The sequence below is a fragment of the Myodes glareolus genome, chromosome 18 (genome assembly GCF_982192425.1).
Source record: "Myodes glareolus chromosome 18, mMyoGla1.1, whole genome shotgun sequence".
Taxonomy (NCBI): Eukaryota; Metazoa; Chordata; class Mammalia; order Rodentia; family Cricetidae; genus Myodes; species Myodes glareolus.
The window spans coordinates 48468444-48488221 of record NC_142043.1 but is presented as its reverse complement, the minus strand read 5'-3'; the positions used below and the strand labels follow the sequence as shown (position 1 = coordinate 48488221).

General features: G+C 51.2%; 1 protein-coding gene across 5 annotated transcripts in view; it reads left to right on the top strand.

Moving 5' to 3' along the window:
• Positions 1–19778, top strand: part of Hk1 (hexokinase 1) — a 95908-nt gene that overhangs the window by 31004 nt on the left and 45126 nt on the right. For 4 of the 5 annotated variants that reach the window (XM_087898169.1, XM_087898170.1, XM_087898173.1 and 1 more), the window contains one exon: positions 17299–17461. In XM_087898169.1, the coding sequence (XP_087754295.1) occupies positions 17299–17461 (163 nt within the window). Of the gene's footprint in view, positions 1–8819; positions 9184–17298; positions 17462–19778 lie in introns of those variants that run through there. The other variant, XM_087898174.1, reaches the window with a different exon arrangement.

The window sequence follows — 19778 nt, the reverse complement described above, 5'->3', positions numbered from 1 at the left end:
TGCCGAGGTCCTGAGTTCAGTTCCCACACTCTCAGCAGGTGGCTTACAACCACCTGTAACTCCAGCTCCGGAGGGCTCAACCTCTGGGTTGCTTGGGGGAGGCCACACAGAGACAATCTAGAAAGAGATGTGTTCTTAATCTCAGCATTTGGGAGGTAGTGGTAGGTAGAAAATAATAATAGTAGTAGTAATAATAGAAATATTAGTAATATAAGAAGAAAAATGGAGCCAGGAGTATCAGAGAAGGACTAGATGTCTTTCTCCCTGGCTTCCCAGAGCAGCAAACAGCAGACATTAGCGGACTTTCTCTGGGTGGATCCCCGTCGCCCCACATCATCTGCATAGGGAACGCACAGGTGTGGTTTGTCCAGTGGCCCAATCCAGGAGTCCTTGGCCCAGGAAAGCCAGGTAGAAGGTGCTTATCAACTAAAAGGCCACCAAAGGCCATTTGCTCAGAGGCTGGCAGGCCACTGTATCTGTGAAGGCAGTGGGAAGGAAGGAGAAACGGAGCTGCCTGTGGTGGCTATGCCTGTAGCCCCAAGACTTTGCACGCTGGGAGACTTGAGAGTTCTAGCCTGGGGTACACCGTGAGACCCTGTCTCAAAGCCAATCTGTTCCTTGTGGCTTAAGGAGGGCGGGTGAGATGATTCAGTGCCGAAAGCACTTCTTTCATAAGCCTGGGGACCTGAGTTCAATCCCCGGGACCCCACAGTTGGAAAGAACCAGCCTTCACAAGTCGTCCTCTGACCTCCACAAGAGCCTGCCCGCACTCGCGTCAGCAGCAGCAAGAAACTGAGTTTTAAAAGGAAAGTTATGAAAATTGCCTTGCACATTTTTTCAGCCTGGTATTGCACACATGGCTAGCGGAGGCCTCCTTGGAGAGTGTCCTGTCACAGTCCCTGGTCCCTCACCACAGGTGTCCTAGGCCTCACCACCTCAGTCGTGGGGTCCGTCATTCAGGGGTGGGATCCTGAGAGAACGTCGTGTGGAATAAACCAGGCAAGTGGCTGGCTGCGAGGTTCCTCCTCATCTGGCCACGCCGTGTGGTGCAGCCTCCCACACTCCTGCTGTTCCCCGGGGAAATCGTGGACATCCTTCTCCTTGAAACACTGGGCATGACTGAATGGTTTGCCTGTGTGTGTGTGTGTGTGTGTGTGTGTGTGTGTGTGTGTGTGTGTCTGTGTGTATGCCCGTGTGTTTGGACCTAGGGTTTCCTGGCTGACGGAGCTAGTCTCTGGAGCCAGCTCTGCATGTGCCTGAGGAGGAACTGAGATATGTTGGCTACAAAGAGCCGGCCACTCCCCTGCGTCTGTGTGCAGGAATTAGTGGTGACCCAGCCACCTCCACTTGGCTCCTTGACTCAGGTCCAGGACTATGGAAACCAAGCTCTGCTTATTACCCGGAGGAAGGGTGGACAGGTGCCCACCATCTCCCAGCCTAATGATCCACATCAGTGGGACGTGAGGAAAGCACTCAGTGTGCTGTGTTCCATTAGTCTGATCTTAAAGTGGGTTTCTAGCTGTAACATTGACAAACAAGCCTGTTACAAGCTTTGAGAGGTAGAGTCCAGCGGACAGCAGCCACTGTGCAGGTTTAAGTTTCTTGTTTTAATGACTTCTTAGCTCTGAGCATCTTGAGATACCTTGTGTCCCATAGGATGCTACTTAAATATAATCCTTTGTGAATATATCAAATGTAGATGCATTATGCATATATATGTATTCATTTGTTCTCTCTGAGAGGGCCGTGGCCGTGGCTCAGCAGCAGAGCCTTTTTTCTGGAATGTGTTAGATACTCAGCTCAGTTTCCCGTCACTGCCAAGTTAGAAATAAATCCAATAGCCAGGCTGTCAGGGCGGAAGGCATCACACCTGTGCTTGTGGGCCACCTCTCCCGTGGGCAGTCCCGGATGCTGCAGAAGGAAGGGCTCTTAGTGCCTCGTTAGAACCTGGGACTGCCCCCCCCGCCCCGCCCACCACAAGCAATAGGCAGTCATCATCCCCCCTTCCCGGGGGTTGGGTAATAGGCTATTCTCTATCCCTGAGGTTACGATAAAATTATAAAAACCAGAATGTTCTTGCTCTTCTTCCTGTTTTAGGAGAAAGGCTCACTGTTGTCTATTTTGCTGATTTACCTCCGAACTTGTATTTTAATTTATTCCCTGCGCTCTCACATAAAAATATGAATTATTTTTATTAGGAAAATTTGAGGCACATAAAAATGTCGAGGTTCCTGTGACAAATATCCATGTGCCTACCCCTCGGGTTGACAAGTCAGACACAGCTGACATTGCAGCCACCTTGGATCCCATTTCTTTTCCTCTCCAGAGGCTGCCTCTTATCTGAACACTTTATCTTCTTTTAAGAATTCTTTTTATTTTATGTATGTGAATGTTTTGCCTGCATGCGTGTATGCACATTGCGTGTGTGCTGGTGCCCCAGGAGGCTAGAAGAGGGTGTCAGATCCCCTGCCCCTGGAGTTACAGGTGATTATGAGCCACCATGAGCATGATGGGAGCGGAACCTGAGCAGCAAGTGTGCTCTTAAGCATGCATCCGTCTCTCCAGCACCTGCCCCCCCCCCCTTTTCATTTTATTTTGTTTTATGTGTGTGAATGTTTTGTCTGATTGTGCCTGCAGGGGCCAGAAGAGGGTGTTGGAACCCCAGGAACTGGAGTTACAGGCAGTCATAATTGATTATGAGCCATTGTAGATGCCAAGAACTGAACCTGGGTCCTCTGCAAGAAGAGCAGGTGCTTGTTGTAGTCCCTGGGCCATCTCTCCAGTCCCTCTGAATGTCCTAGTGTTAAGGGTGTGTGTGTGTGTGTGTATGTGTGTGTGTATGTGTGTGTGTGTATGTGTGTGTGTATGTGTGTGTGTTTGGGTGTCCAAGGAGGCCAGAAGAGGGCGTCAGATCCCCCAGAAGCTGGAGTTGCGGGTGACTGGGAGCTGTCCAGTGTGAGTATTGGGGCCTTCTAGAAAAGCAGTCAGCTCTCTTAACCGCTGAGCCATCTCCAGCCCCCGCTGTCCTGAACTTGATGTTTGTTGTTTCTGTACGTGCTTTTGCGCATGCACCCTCCGTGTATATAAATAGCATCGAGCACTGTAAATGTGGTGGTGGCGCCGGAATTCAAGCAGTACTCGTGGCCTTGCTTTGTATGGTTGTACACGTTTATCATTGGTGCCTTGCTGTATGTACTCTGCCAAATTCCTTCCTCCAGCTCCACGTTCTCTTTCCGGGGGGTTGGGAGGGCTGTTTTCCTGTTCCTCGGTGGACTTTATTCAAACTGCTCTGTGCTATGACGTTGTACTGTGGGAGAGTGACAGGGCGAGACCACCAGGGTCGACAATTTCACAAACCTGGAAAGTGGCCAAGTGGGAGTGCACCCTCCACCTCATAATCCCAGCCTGCAGTAACAGTGTTGTATGGTATTTTCATCGCCTTTTGATGCTCCCAAGACTGTCAATAATCGTTGACCTTGATGATCTTGCCCTAGCACGCTTCCATTAGTGTTTGAGCCATTTTGCTGGTCATGCCAACCATGACCCTTGGCATTGTCAAACTTTGGTTTTGCTTTTTTTTTTTTTTTAAATCATGTTACTTTCTTGTGTATTCCATGATGTGTGAAGGTCACATGCCTCTGCCCACCGTGTGTGTTTGGGGATCAAATTCAAGGTTGTCAGGTTCGCCTGGCAAGCACTTTGACCTCCCGAGCCACCTCGGGGTCCTTGAACCTTTCCGTATTTGTAATGAGCACTTCAGCTCACTTCCTTTCGCACCCCAGCACTGGAGTGTATAGTAATTATATAGTAATTAGCCTCTTTCCCGATTTTCCTTTTCAAATGGCTTTGGTGGCTCACAGTTTCAGCAAGTGAACCTGACAGCACTAGGTCCCCCACCCACCTGAAGCTGAGCCTTTTGTCTGGGTCCAGGTGGCTGCAGAGCGATGCCCCCCCGCCCCCCACCCCACTGTGGGGCCCTCTGTGGATCAGCCCGTGGTAGAGTAGTCTTATCTGTCTCCGAAATGTGCCCAGCCCTATTCAGACAAAACCCAAACCAACAGCCTCCTCTCTCAGACTATCTTCCCTGAAAGGAGAGGGTGGGTGTGCACTGAGCGGCAGGGAAAACTGAACAAACTGAGAAGCTTGAGGCTCAGCCCTTTGCAAACAGTAACTGAGCCTGCCCAGTGCGGGCAGATATGTCAGCACAGGCTCATTTCAGTCCATGCTGACTCTAGGCTCCAGAGCTAACACCTGGCGGGTCGCGCGCGTGCGCACACGCACACGCTCTTCCCTCTGGGATTGCAGGGAACCTCCCTCTGGGATAGAAGCAGCAGGGGTGGGGATAGGGTGTGGGGAGTCATCCTGTGCCTGCTACATGCTGCCTTTTTCTTTGACTTTTTTTTTTTAAAGTACATGCGTATGCACATGTGTGTGCAAGTATATACATGCACATGTGTGTGTAGAGGCCAGAAGTTGTGTCACCCTAGCTTTCTCTTATTTTTTGAGACAGGGTTTCTCACTGAATCTGGAGCTCACCAGTTTGGCTGGGCTAACAGGGTCCACCTGTCTCCGCCCTTCGCCGCCCCCCCCGCCCCGCCCCCCACTGGAATTACAGATACTATGCTCTGCCCAGCTTTATGTAGGAGTTAGGGATCCAGACTCAGGTCCTCATTCTTGTACACCATGTACTTTACAGACAGAGCCCTCTCTCGGCTTTGATTTTTCTTTAAAAATAAGATTTCTCTGTGTAATTCTAGCTAGCCTGGAACTTGAACTCATAGGTCAGCCTGGCTTCGAACTCATAATCCCCAAAGGCTGGGATTATAGGTTTACAGGACCTCCACCTCCTTCACTTCAGAGAAGACTGATCCTGTAGCAGTCACTGGGATTTTGATAACGCATCGCCTTTGCCCTGTTTGTCAGCTGATGGACATTTAAGATGGTTTCTCTTTCGGCTGCCACGCAAACACCGTAGTGGACATCCATACACACACTTCGGCACGACCGTTTACTTCTGTGCGTCTCCTTCCTGAGTGTGCAGGAAGGGAATTTTTTTTTGTGAGACCCTGGGAGGAGGATACCTCCATGTAGAAGTGAGGAAACTAAGATCCTCCAGCCCCCAAACGGTGAAGCTGCTTGTTAAGTGGTAGGACGGCGGGGTTCCCCTGACTCAAACCCACCCAGTGCTCTCACGCTGCGGTTTAGGGAAACTGATCCAAAGGAAGAAAGGATGAGTGGAGAGAAACAGAGCTGGCTTGGGACCGTCTAGTCTGCTTCTCCCCAACACTAGCTCTACACTCCCGCCTTGTGCTTTCGGTGTGGTGCGCTCTCTCTCTCTCTCTCTCTCTCTCTCTCTCTCTCTCTCTCTCTCTCTCTCACACACACACACACACACACACACACACACACTGCTCAGAGCTGAAGAATCCCTTTCATTTGGAAAGGAAACTGATCCAGTAAGTTCACGTACAGTGAAATTGTTAAGGATTTGCAAATGACCACTGTTGACCATTGCCTGAGAATGCAGTAAGCCACTGGTGGGTGATGTCATCTGCTGATTGACACGTGCAGACTGTCTGGAGCAGCAACACTTGCTCCAGACCTCATTTCTCCCATGGACCCTGGTGCTTTCCAGGACCCTGTCCAGATGGGTGGGGTGAGTAGAATTGGAAGACCCGGGCTACCGCTGTAGTAAAGGTGCAGCTCCCCTTGGCAAGGTTTTGCTCCATTTTCAAAATACTTGATTCAACAAAATGCTTTGTTGAGTTGAGTCTTTCCAGTGGGCTTGAAATAAAGCAAGTGTTTGTTCCTGTAGTTTACCTCGGGTTGCAGATGAGGTCCTGGAATTAGAGTCGTGTAGTCTTGGTGGCTGGAAAGCAGTCAGGCTACTGCAGGGACGCAGATATCTTTGACACAATGGGATGCTCTCTTGCTGGGTATACAGAACCAGGATTGTGGTCTTGGACTTCAGACTCCTAGAGCCACTGATGGGGCTCAGGGCAAGCTATGGCCCCAAAGCTGAAAGGATTTTTTCTGGCATTCTACTGAAGCAGGAGACACCCTCACCAGACCCAGGGTAATGGAAGGTTCTCAGCAAATCTCTAGTAGTTTCCCTCGTTTGTTTATGCTGGGTCTTGCTGTGTAGCCCGGGATGCGCGCTGGGATCGCAGGCCTGTGCCAAGGTACGCAGCTCAAAAATTCCCATGTGATGAGGACGCTGAGATTATGGACACCTCCTCTGATCTGCAGGGCTTGCAATGTGGCCATTAATGACCTTATTGTACATGAGAAAACCGCAGGCCTCACAGACAGGGAAATTGTCTCCACTCCCAGGGCAACACCGGCCAACAGCAACAAACTCAGACACCTTCCCTTGTTCGTCATACCCCTTGCCAAGAGGACTAGGGTAATATGCTGAGGTCAGGACCAAGGTCCCCGCTGGTGACCTTGGCACCTATTAACAAGTACCGGCTGGGGCGAGTGGTTGTGACCGTGACCATGCCAGGGAAGAGAACGAAGAAACTGTCACGTTGAACCAGCTAAAAATTCAGGAGGCTGTGCCCTCAGGGAAGACAGTGTCCAGGGAATGCAGCGGGGCAGGAACAACAGGCCAATCCTCAACTTCCTGTGGCTAGCTGGAAGGGAATGAACCTCCAGCTTCCCCATTCCCGGTGTCCTAGGCTCTCTAGCCTAAGGTGACGGTGACGTCTAAAGTGCAGACGGTTTCTCTCTTGGGGTCCTGCAGTGGAGGGAGGTGATTAGGCCAGAAATGGAAAGCCCTGACTCAACCCTTGGGGGAACTGTGATAAGTCACTCCCGTCTCCATTGTTAAAATAGCAGTACTGACATGTGGCAGACACAGGGACGCCTCAGAGTGTAGGCATTATCTGAGCATTTGTCTAGGGGGCATGGACACTCACTGGGGCCGTGAGCTCTCACTGGACCAGAGACTAAGGCAGATGGGAGCCAGGATCCTGGCCTAGGGCTCTGAGCTCTGATTATCCAGGAAGCCAGGGCCCCTCACTTGGCTGCTTTAGGTGCCCACGGGTGTATTCTGGGTGAGCCACAATAATCCCACCAGGTATTTGTAGCTTCTCTAAGCTTTTCAAGCCGTTCCACATTTGTTCTCGAGTTTGGTAAGTGGATAGGTGTCCTGGGTGGTTTGGGGTGTCAACTTAACACAAGCTGGAGTCATCAGAGGGAAGGAGCCTCAGCTGAGGAAACGCCTCCTTGAGATCCAGCTGAAAGGCATTTTTTCATTTAGTGATCAATAGAGGAGGGCCCTGCCCATGGTGGGTGGTGCCATCCCTGGGCTGCTGGTCCTGGGTTCTCTAAGAAGGTGGGTTGAGCAAGCCCTGGTGAACAGGCTAGTAGGCAGCGCTCCTCCATGTCTTCTGCATCAGCTCCTGCCTCCAGGATCCTGCCCTGTTTGAGCTCCTGTCCTGACTTTCTTCAGTGATGAACAGCAATGCTGAGCTGTAAGCCTGATAAACCCTTTCCTCCCCAACTTGCTTTTGGGTCATGGTGTTTTCGTTGCAACAGTAGAAATTGCAGGTAAAAGGCAAGAGTCGTTTACCCTTTAGACAGATAAGGAAACTGAGGCACAGAGAGCTTGGTGGTCACCCACCAACACCGTCAGCCCGAGCCTTCATATCCAGGCCCAGACTGTCCTGAGCGGAAAGACACGGCAAGACCTTGTCTTTCAGAGCAACCCACAGAAACAAGCAACAGTGCGGTTTGGGGGAGGGCTCTGTGCTTAAGAGCAACTATTATCCAGTGGACCAGTTCCCAATCCCTGTGTTAGGGTGTTCACACCCATCTGTAACTCCAGCTCTGGGGCCTCTGATGCCCTCTTTGGGACACATACACACTAATAAAAATCCCCTCCCCCCAATAATTGAATATTGCCGGTGCTGGGGCAATAGCTCAGGTAGTAAACCAGATGCTGTGCCAGCTGAGAGAACCTGAGTTTGGATCCCCAGAACCCAGGTACAGGGGCTAGAGAGATGGCTCAGAGGTCAAGAGCACTTGTTGCTCTTGCAGAGGACCCAAGTTTGGTTCCCAGCACTCACGTGGTGGTTTGCAACCGTCTGTAACTAGTTGTAGATCTTCTACACTCTGCAAGCGTGAGGCATGTACATGCACATATAACATGCAGGCAAAGTAATCATACACTTAAATTAAAAAAAGAATCCAGGTCCAGTGTCAAGAGCCTAGACTGGGGAGGCTGAATGCAGAGGACCCCGGGATTTGGTAGCTAACCAGTCTAGCTAAACTAGTGAGCTCCAGGTTCAGTGTGTGATGACTTTGTCAAAAAACAAAACAAAACAAAACAAAAAACCCAAAAAAACCCCAGGTGTGGTGGATGCCTTTAATCCCTAGGAGGCAGGGCAGGAGGATCTCTGTTAGTTTGAAGCCAGCCTGGTCTACATAGTCCCAGGACAGCCAGGGCTACACAGAGAAACCCTTTCTCAAAAAACAAACATTAAAACTGAAATTAAAACTGAAGCAAAAGGAATGGTTCGGCAGTTTAAGCGCTGTGCTGAAGGGCTGTGTGTGGAAGAAGAGCAACGGTCCTGTTTGTGTTTTTGCTTTGGAGATATCTGAGCCAGGCCTTTGGAGAACCTCTGCAGGGAATTCAATTTCCCGGCTCATGCCCTCATATTCCGGTTCCTTGGTGACTTGCAGATTGCCGGGTACCCTCTTACAGGAACTAAGAATCTGATTAGCTTTAGGGCCCTGGTGTTCTGCTGGGCCTCAGCCAATTAAGGGCGCTATATGAAGAGACAGAGCGGGTTAGGTGCTGGGACAGAAGTTCTGGGCCGTTTGGGGAAAAGGAGGCAGTAGGCCTTATCTAAGTCAGCAAACCCTCTGAGGCCTCCCACCCAGCCGAGGAGCCACCCAGCCTAGCAGAGGAAGCCACATTGTGGCACCAGCCTGAGGACTGGGGTACACACTCAGGGCAGAAGACAAGGCACCTGCCCCTCAGGCACTAGCAGGTCCAGCAGAGGTGTGGACCATGCCTGTGTTCCTGTGGCCTCAGGAAAGACACACACTGTGACGTGTGTGCCGGGACCGGCTGACTTCTCTATAGAGGACACCTAAGGCTGGGGGGATGCTGAGGAGAGGGACGAACGGCGGCGGCGTGGGGCCGGGTGGATCATGGCATGTCCTGTGCAGAAGGTGAGTTTGAAGGTGGCTTGGAGGAACAAGAAACAAGGGTCAGTCGGCACGGTGTCGTCGTATGACGGCAGCCCTCAGAAGACAAGGGCAAGCAGGTTTCCGTGAGTTCAAGGCCAGCCTGATTTCTGTAGCAAGTTCTAGGCCAGCCAGGGCTCCATAGTGAGACCTTGTTTCTAAAGAACGAAAGCAAGACTCACAGAAGCCATTGGTGGGGATTCTATAAGGAGGAAATTTGGGTGACATACTGGCATAGCATGAGCGCACTGTACTGGTAGTTACGACTGCTCTAGGGACCTCCCCACAGCTAACTCCATCCCTTACTCAGAAGCTGGCTCCCAGCAGTGGGAAAGATACTGGTTTCCTCCATGGCGGCCGTCTGCAGCCGTGAGGTGGGGCTGGCGGCTGGAGAGCCACGTGCGGTAGGCAGTAGACTGAGATCCTGGGCTGGCCCTGAGATGGCACCAGTCACTAGGGAGGGCCTGGTGGGCCCGGGCCTTCCGGCTTTGCTATGGTTTCTGAACGTTCTCCCCATGGTGACCAGGGAATGGGTGGGTACGTAGGCAACCAGCCCCTATTGGGGAGTGAGCTGTGGCATGCTTTCTGCCAGCCTCAGCAGGCACACTGTTTATGGCTGGTTGGAGTTGTGACAGTAGTGACCCAGAGATGCCCCTGTCCTGACTCTTGAGGACAACTGTGAATGCAGTTCAGCATAAAATTATAAACTTGCTGAGACAGGGTTTCTCTGTATAGCCCTATCTATCCTGGAACTCACTCTGTAGACCAGGCTAGCCTTGAACGCATGAAATTTCTGTTTTGATTTTGTTTTTGAGACAGGGTTCTCACCATCTCTGACTGTCCTGGAACTCGAACTCACTGTGTAGACCAGGCTGAACTCAGGGATCCATCTGCCTCCTCCTTCTAAGTGCTGGAATTAAAGGCGTGGGCCACCACACCTGGCTCCCAAGCTCGCCCTCTACAGATTGCATTGTGCTGCAACGTCAGAAGATTGGACCCGTCTGGCTTAGACGACAGAGCATAGGAACAGAGATGGTGGGGAAGCTTCTCACTGTAGTTCTCTGGCTGGCCAGGTGCGGAACCTCTCTGACCTGTAACTTTTCCTTGGGGCAGTGGAATGAACGCTCTCTATGTTCTTCAGACAGTGCGGTGGGAACCAGCTTGTGAGAGGACTGGCACAGCTGAGGCCTTTGTAGATCAAGGTCACTGAATACACCCACAGGATAGAAGGTGGGAAGGGTAGGGGAGGAAGGCTACGGGGCTGCCAGGAGCACAAAGCCAGGAGTCAGATTGGAGCTGGCACCGCCCCACCTTTGTCCTGTGTTCAGCCAGCCTGGGTCCCTAGCAGAGCACCTGTGTGGCTCAGGCAGGTCTTAGAGGCGATTCACAGAGGCGAGAGGAAGGTGGAGTTAGGAATCCAGGGTCACAGGGGATTTCCAGTTTTATAAAGCAAAATTTAAGAGCCAGTATGCATATTTGTGCAGGCGAGAAGGCACGCCAAGGACACAGAGCCCTATATAAAAAGTGTATTTGACTAGTCTAAAAAATTAGTACATATTATTGTTGTCATTTTCTCTCTGTTTGTCCATCCATCCATCCACCCATCCATCCACCCATCCATCCACTGGCCTATGTATCTTGAGACAGAGTCTCGTGTGGCTCAGACTGGTCTGGGACTCTGTGTAGCCAAGGATGACCTTGTACTTATGCTGGGATGGCTTGTGGTGCTGGCTTGCTACTGCTTTTAACAGCAGCAAAACTGCAAGTGTTCTGGGGATTTGGGCAGAACCTCTGGTTTGCCCCGGCTTTTTTAGGTGTATTGTCTGTCGCCTTGTTGTTTTCTACAAAGTGGGTTAATATGGGAGCTGGGAAGGTAACTCCTGGTGTTAGAGCGCTGGCTGCTCTTTGCTTTTGCAGAGACCCAGGTGGCTCCAAGGTATCCAGTGGCGCCTTCTGGCCTCCATGAGCACACAGTGCCCATAGACACATGCAGGCACTCATACATGTAAAATAAAAATAAATGTTTTTTTTTCTTAAATAAAATGGGTTAATATAATTTGTAGTGAAGTCATTCTTAGGGTATTTCTTAAGAACAAAGTGGGTTGAGAACACAGGATTATGTCACTCAGGGTTGGGGAAAGAAGGCTTTTAGTTCATGGTTAGAATCTTGATCATACATCCGTTAGATGAAAGCATTGTCCCCATCTCAAAGTGAGAAAAGCAGGACTGAGAAAGATTAAATAATTTACTAAAACCACCCAGCTAAGACATGGCAGGTCCTTAATCTGAACCCAGCCGTTGGTCCACAGCCCCTCTGTTCTTTCCAACACGTGAGACAAAAAGGGGGGAAGCCTCAAGTGAGGGGCTACACTCTCTAGAGTCCAAATACAGCTTCTGCTTAGAAGCCCTGTGACTTTGTGGAGCTGTGGTTCTCAGTGTCTTCTCCTCTAACTTGGAGACAATGGCCTTTCCTGATGGCTTTACCTGTCGTAGTGGCACGGAGGAAAACAGCCAATAGACTGAAGCCCCTGCTTTATGGCTGGCACTTGTCTAATAGAGCACTCTGCGAGTGTTAATGCCAGTGACCTTAACCAGCCCCAAACCCCTGTCCTCCATCTCAGTCACTTGGAAAAAGGGAAGTGAGCCTATGTTGAAATCTCCGCCATACGTATGCCAACTTCTTAACCCTTTGCTCCCAGCTGCCCAGTTTTCCTCTGTGAAAACGCCTTGCTTGGAGGCTTGTGCTCCAGACTCCCGTTGCTTTGCCCTCCTCCTTAAACCTTTTTATCTCTGAGTCAGGGTCTCACATAGCTCAGGCTGGCCTTGAACTCCCTACATAGAAGAGAGTGACTCAAAAATTTTCAGTGTCTGGTTGTAAATGGTGTATGCTGTATGCATAATATTGTGTGTGGATTATGTGTGCACATGTGTACATGTGTGTGCATATGTGGAGGCCAGAGGAGGACTTTGGGTGGCGCCCCCCTCCCCTTTTTAAAGACAGGGTTTCTCTGTGTCACAGCCCTGGTTGTCCTGGAACTCACTCTGCAGATCAGGCTGGCCTCGAACTCACAGAGATCCACCTGCCTCTGCCTCCCAAGTGCTGGGATTAAAGGTGTGCACCCCCCACACCCTGCTGGGTAGCTCCCTTTATCAGGCTCCACCACGTGTGTGTATATAGTGGTCATCTCTTATTGAACTTCAAGCTCCCTTTCAGTTGACTACTCAGTGGGTTTTATGGGCCTCAGCCTCCTAACACTGCAGATGTATAGAGTATGTGTAAATCTTACAGGCGTGTTGGGGATTTGAACTCAGGTCCTCTTGCTTTCACAGCAAGTGCTCTTACCCACTGAGCCATTTTTCCAGCCCTGACCTTGAGCTTCTGTTCCTCCTCTCTTTAGCTCCCACATGATAAAATCATAAGCTTGTGCCACCACACTTGTGTTATACGGTGCTACAGGTGGAACCCAGGGCTTCCTGCATGCTAGGCAACCATGCTAGCAACTGAGCTGCAGTTCCAGCCCAGGTTTACTTAGTTTTAAACAGCGTCTTAAGCGTCTTACCATGCAGAGACGGCTGTCCTCACACTTGCAATCCTCCTGCCTCGGTTGCCTGAGTGCCAGCCTTACAGGTGTGTGTTACCACTCCCAGCTGCTGTCTCATTCTCAATTCCCATGGAGAGTGAATGGGAGAAGGGTGAAATTTTCCATGACCATGCCCTTCCTTCATAAGCCTAAATGCCCGCGTTGCCAGGGGTTACTGGCAATCCTGTCACGATTGGCCTGCTCACTTAGGCATGTCTGGTCTTGAATTGGTTTTTTGTGCTTGTTCTTTTGGGCTCAGGAGGTGGGACTGGGGTCAGGCACAGCCATGTGGGTGAATAGGGTCCAGTGCCAGGCTACCAGTTCTTTCACTGGACACAGGGCTTCTGGCCAGGGGACTTGGCAAAGTAGCATTCTTTCTGCTGATGATGTCTACTGCCTAAGCCTAAGTCCATATGGGAGGTGCTGAGCTTCAAGGCCCCTTTGGTCCACACTGAAGAATAGTGAGGTTCCGATCCTCACAGGTAGAACTGGTCCCACATGGGATGATGGCAAAGGCCCTGGAGTCTGATCTGGCTCAGGCAAGAGCTACAGGCCTGACTCGGCATGGGGTACCAATGTTCCTGTCAGTCCAAGATCCCTGTAGACTTGTGTGGTGTACCATGTACCAGAGTGAGCACATGGGAGTCCCTGTCGTATGGCAAGATGTTCCAAAGCCTGAGACTTGTGAGAGGAACTACCTGGTGATGTGCTGTGCTGAGCCCTCCCCATGATCAATTATAACACCGAGAGACTGGAGGGCATCTGGGGTCATTAGAGCACCTGGGCAGCAGTGGCTAGGGCAGACTCGCAATAGAAGGAGTGGGACTGTGTGTTTGTGGGTGTGAGGACTTGGGAGAGAGGGGACTATCTAGAGTTCTCTGTGGACTCGTGTAACCCGTGACCTTAATGTGCCTGCCGCTATGCCTTCTTGAGCCATGATCAACTGTGTACCTGGAACTGTGCACCAGGATAAATCTCAGGTGAAGGGCAGATACAGGCGAGCTTGGGGCTGTAACCATCTTGGAAGGAGTGAAGATGTGTTAAATGGAGGAGGTATTGCCCTCCTTGGCCCATTAGATCTTGGAGACAATGAACCATGTGGAATTGAAATTTCCCTGGAGTCTCACACTGGGAAAGGAAAAGGCTGGGGTTTTGGTACTGGCCAGAGGAGAAGCTTCTTGTCTCCTGGGAAGACGGTTCACCCAGTGCTGACCACCTGAGGGATCCTCCAAGATCCAGGACTAGAAGCAATGGTGGGTCCACGGTGGGAAAGACCACATTGACAGGGACTGCTGAGCGACATATCCTTTTTATCCTCTATTTCAACCTGAACCTCAAAGACAGGCTTGGGTGTGCCTTTAAACTTCTGTTGGCTCCCCTTCAGTGTGGCCATGTTGACTAAATCTCCTTTCTCTACTTCTCTAATGAGAAGCTAATGCCTTTGTCTGTTTAATTGGCCTATTGAGGACAGGTAGCCAAGCCAAGGCAACTAGAACGAGATCCCGACAACTCCAGTAACGCCAGTTTCTGGTTTCCATGTCTCTTCTGAGAGGGGCTCTGTCCCACGGTGACTCATACACTCGAGCAGGAGAGTAGGGCCCCCCAACTTGCCCTTTCATTTGAACTTCTTGGCTTTCTGTGGGCCAGGATCAACTTGAAATGTTGGGATTTGTGATTAGTATCTGTACTGAGATAATCCCCCAGTTAGGAGCGAGGACACCTGAGGAGCTTCAGAGAGTCCTGCTTTTTCTAGAGCCTTCTTTCTGTGTATCCAGCCCAAAGACCTCAACAGCTCTGCTTAGGTCAGCCCTCAAGGGTCAAGGATGGGTGCACGGGAGCCTTAGGTTTGCTGGTGTAAAACCACACTCCCTGGCTTTGTTTGAATGCATCCCTTAGCTGCTGTAGCCCCGCTCCTGCAACTGTAAAACACAGATTAAGCACGTCTCCCCAACAAGGTCTTCTTGAAGGGTAAATGACACACTGGATGTGAAAACACTTGGTTTGTGGAAACCACACTCAGGCTGCAGCAGGACTCCAGCAGCCAGCAACATCCAAGCTGCCTCTGTGCCAAGCGACTTGCAAAGCTCCATTCAATACACTTCCTTTCCCTGGGGCACCCACACTGTCAGAAGGGATGGGCATATGCCTGATCAGACAGTCAGGATGTTGTGTGAGAAGGGTGGCAGATGAGGCATGGCCAGAAAGCTTGGGTGGCCTTATGACTATTTCTGGAGAGTCAGGTCCCTACTCTGTGCAGACACCTTGTTGCTTCAGAAGAGCCATCATCTCACTGGGTCCTCTTTGATGCTGTCTCAGGCTTGCCATGTGTTGGGATCAGGTCTGTATTTGTTGGCGTGGCTCTCGGGACTCTGTGTGATGTCGCCGGCCCTGGGTGGTCCTCTTGATTTCTTCACTTCTTGAACTATCTGCTCCATCCACACAGTGCTGGTTTCCATTTACCTTCGGCAGCACGTGCACCTGCTTTGGCCTGGACACCCTTTCTGACATTGCCCCCCTCAGGGCTTCTCTAGCATGCTTGTATTGTGACCTTTGTTGATGCCCCCCAACGGAGGGCACCATGCCCACACTAGTGCTGCCAGCCTCGGGGTAGAACACTGTGTGTCTCCACCCAGAGCCATGCTTCTGGCACTTTCTATCTTGTTCTTTGTAGCTTCTGATTGCCCTTTATGTGGCTTTGCCATGAAGGAGAAAGGAAAGAGTGGCTGGCTGACATGGGGGGTGGGGGAGACAGGACAGCGATTCCCTCGGGTCACAGAGGACTGGTAGACTCTTAGCACCGTGGTTATCTGTGAAACAGGAGACAGCAGGGCCTGGAGGGAGCATGAGGCCTGGAGACCAGAGCAAATAATGCAGAGGTGACCTGGCCTGGGGACTCTGTCTCTTAAGTCAGGACATTTCTAGTCATTCTGAACAAGATGCCATGTTCAGCAGCCAATCAGCAGCAAGGTCTTATCAGTGTTACTGGGTCATAAATCCAGCTGCAGGGATCCAAAGCGGGGCAGCGCTGGGGAGGTTGAGACAAACAGCACAGGTACTGCGAAGGGAACACACACAGGAAGTTGTGATCCGTGCTGAGGACCAAGGGATGGGTTAGCTCCAGCCTTGGGGGACTTGGGAGATTTCAGGAGCAAGTGACACCTGACCTAGATCTTAAGGGGCTCATATGGGCTGGGTAGCTGGGAAGAGAAGGAAGGGCATTTCAGGTGGAGGTGACCACCGGACCAGAGGAGCCTGAGGCAGCAGCAGCCACAGGAGCTAGGAGTGTGGTCGGGTGGGGGCAGAGAGTCTTGATATTGAGGGTGGGTGCCTCAGGGTTGGGGTGGCAGCGCAGGGAAGGGAGGGAGAGAACTGACCGGACCTGCCCTGTGAGAGGCTCCCGTGGCAATGGGCAGAATGGAAGGACAGACATCTCCAGTATTACCTGCTCAGGCTCGGCTGGATTTCATAGGTGGCGGAGAAGCCAAGAGAGCGACGGTGGGAAAAAAAAAGCCAGGGGACATCACAAGGCTCTCCCCACGAGAACAGGTGTCTGGTTCCTGTTGAGCATCGATGGCACCAGTAACCACTTTCCTCCACTGTGGTGCTGGGCCTTCTACCAGGAACTGTACCCCACTGCGCTGCACCACCAGCTCCCTCGTGAATACTTTGTTTGAGACAGGGACTCTCTCTATAGCCCATGTAGCCAGGAGGAGCTGGGATACAGACATGTGCTGCCAGACCTGGGTTTGACCCGGGCCTGCGCGCATGCTGGGCGAGCATGCTACTGAGTAATACCCCCAGCTCCCAGTAAAATACTTTCTGAGCGACTTAAACAGAAAGGACAGTCGGTGACCACCCAGGGGTTTGAGATTAGGAGCCTGTGGGCTGGAGGAGAATCAGGGACCGGAAAGAAGTTTAAAGGACAGAGATCTATTTGGAGCTGTGAACGTGTTGAGTGGGCACAGAGTCCCCACATGTGGGCATGGGGCCCTTGGCGCTGCCCCATACATTCTGAGGGTGAGGTTAATGCCTCCTCTTGGGACTAGCCACCCGTGTTCTCGGAAAGTCCTAGCCCTTTGGCTGACCACTTCTATCTGCCTGGAAATTGTATTTGGGACTGAAGGGATGACTCAGCAGTGAGGGGCACCTGATATTCTTGCAAAGGACCTGGGTTTGATTCCCAGCACCCGCATAGTGGCTCACAACCATCTCTAACTCCAGTTCCAGGGGATCTGGCAGCACACTTAGATACACACACAGGCAAAGCACTCATACACATAAACTAAAAATAATAAAACTTTTAAGAAAGCCATGTGCCCAAAGAAACCCACCGGCATTACTGCCTCATCCATTCAGTCATTTAATTGATCTATTTTTGTAAGCGTCTGCTCCAGTGTGTCTGAAGTTCAGTTGTCCAGGGCACCGCTTTCTCGCCCTGTCCCACCCAGCCAGGCTGGAGCTGAACCGGACCTCCCTTGAACTCAACCTTATTCTTCCCCTTTTCTCATCTTTCCCCCAGATTGATAAGTATCTGTATGCCATGCGGCTCTCTGATGAAATTCTGATAGATATCCTGACACGCTTCAAGAAAGAGATGAAGAATGGCCTTTCCCGGGATTATAACCCAGCAGCCACGGTCAAGATGTTGCCGACCTTTGTAAGGTCCATCCCTGACGGCTCAGGTGAGTCTCCGAGATCGAGCTCTGAGTGCCCTGTGACCATCCTTCCCACAGGCATTTGCTCAGGTGTTGCTTTCCGCTCATTCACCATTTCATCCACCTGCTCGCCCACTGGTCCATCTGCCATCCCGCCACCCACCTGCTTGCCCATTGGTCCATCTGCCATCCCGCCACCCACCTGCTTGCCCATTGGTCCATCTGCCATCCCGCCACCCACCTGTACTCCCATGGGTCCATCTTTTCCCTCCATCCTTCCATCCACCTACCCACTCACCCACCTGTTTTCCCGTTGATCTCAATTCTTCACTCCCTCTTTCTCTCCACCCACCCACCCACCCTTTCACCCACTCTCCTACCCACCCACTTGCCCACCCATTCTCTTGTTCTCCCATTGATCTGGTTATCCCTCTATCCCTACACCGACCCATCTGTCATCTGTCTGCCAGGCTGATGGCACCACATTGGACAATGCTGACCTGTCCTCTGGGGGAGGCCTATGCGACACTTTGAAAGTATGGCATTTAGGGTTTGCAGGTACTCTGTGGGGTTATCCTGAATCTCTAGTATAAACCAAAGGTTCGTTGGAATCCCAAGCACCTGGCCATCTTCCCTTCCCAGTAGCATGACTAGTGGCCAGGTAGGGCTTGGACTCAGAGGTAGGGCAATTCCCTACACAGTATCAAGGTGGCGCCAGGAATTCTCCCTCAGTCTGCTTGCTTGTGACTCCTGCCTGCTGCAGGGAGTTGAAGGACTTTCCCCGAGGCCTGACGGCTCACCTGTCCAGGGAATTGGCATCCGCTCTTGACTGGCCAAGTGGAAGCTGCGACGCCATGGCCTCATTTGCTCAGGGACAGCCATTTTGCCCAGTCAATTCATGGTTACTACTAGTTTGCAAAGGTACATGCTGAAGCCACTCCAGCACCAGAATGGGGTTCACCTACAGCATGCTGCGGAGGGAGCCAGGTTCCTGGGAGTCATTTCTTTTTTAGTTCACTCCCGTGAGTGTGGCCTCTGCCCTTCTGCAGTTTCTTTGCTGTTCTGGAGGCCTGGATTTTCAGTCTTGTCTAGAGAAGGTTTGAAACAGCTCGTCTGCCCATGCCGGCAAAATTGCAGCTTTTACAGATGTTTTCCTGGCATAGGGCAAGTGCTGGGCTTGCTGTGCAGTCTGGTTGAGAGCCAGAACAGTCCCGGCTATAGCCGGCCTTACCACTTGTCCTGTTTGTCCTGTTTTATAATGGGACTCACCGTACACATGTTGCTGTCTCTATCTCTGACGTTTCTTTGTTCAAGAGTTGAGTTGGCTCCAAGTCAGGCCGACGTGTTTCTTCAAGGGTCAGCTGCGAGCAGTTCAGCTTTTGAAGCAGTTCTAACAGGCAGAACGACCCTGGCTGCTATCCTCTCAGCGCGTTCTGGTGCCTGTGGCTGGGGAAGGGAGGCCCTGTGTGTTAACACTTCACTGTTTCTTAGCCGTGGGTGAGCCCATAAACAGATGAAGAGTCTCTCAGGGGTGTTAGCTGAGTTCAGCTATGCCTTTTGCAGCTGAGAGGGGATGGAGGGGAGAGAGTAGCAAGTGAGCTGGACTTGGGGACGCAGGGATTTGGGAGGCTTGGGAAGGTTACCTGATCACTGTAATCAGGGAGGAGAAACAGGCAGGAAATGTCTTCTTTTTCTTTCTGAACTCGCATCTCCCACCAGCCCCTTCCAAGTACCCTTAGTCAAGCAGTTCCCCTCCCCCACTTTCCCCACCATCTGTTTCCAGGGTTGAAGGTCTCAAACCTAGCCATTTCCCGCCCCCCCTCACATATGCTTCCAGACAAGGTCCACTCATTTGGGAAATATCCCATTCTCTAGTTCCCTGTGGGGACCAGAGGTTGATATTAAAGGCCCTGAGCAGTCCCACATGGGAAGGACTTTGTCTGCTGTAGCACAACTGCCTTCCCCAGAGTCTGCTTCCATGTTTCATTCATCTGGAATCATTCATTTAAAACAAACAAACAAAAAAGAAAAAAGCCTTGGGCGGTGGTGGCGCACGCCTTTAATCCCAGCACTCAGGAGTTAGAAGCATGGATCTCTGTGAGTTCAAGGCCAGCCTGGTCTACGTAGGGTAGCGAGTTCCAGGACAGGTTCCAAAGCTACACAGAGAAACCATGTTTCAAAAAACCCAAACAAACAATAAAAGCCCCCAAACTCTAATATCTGCATTCTTTTGTACTACATTCCATCTTTTTTCTGTTATTCCCACCTTGTGACATTTTTTTCTGTTAATGTTTCATCAGATTATTGTATGTCTCACAATGGTGTGTCTCACTCTCAGTGGTGT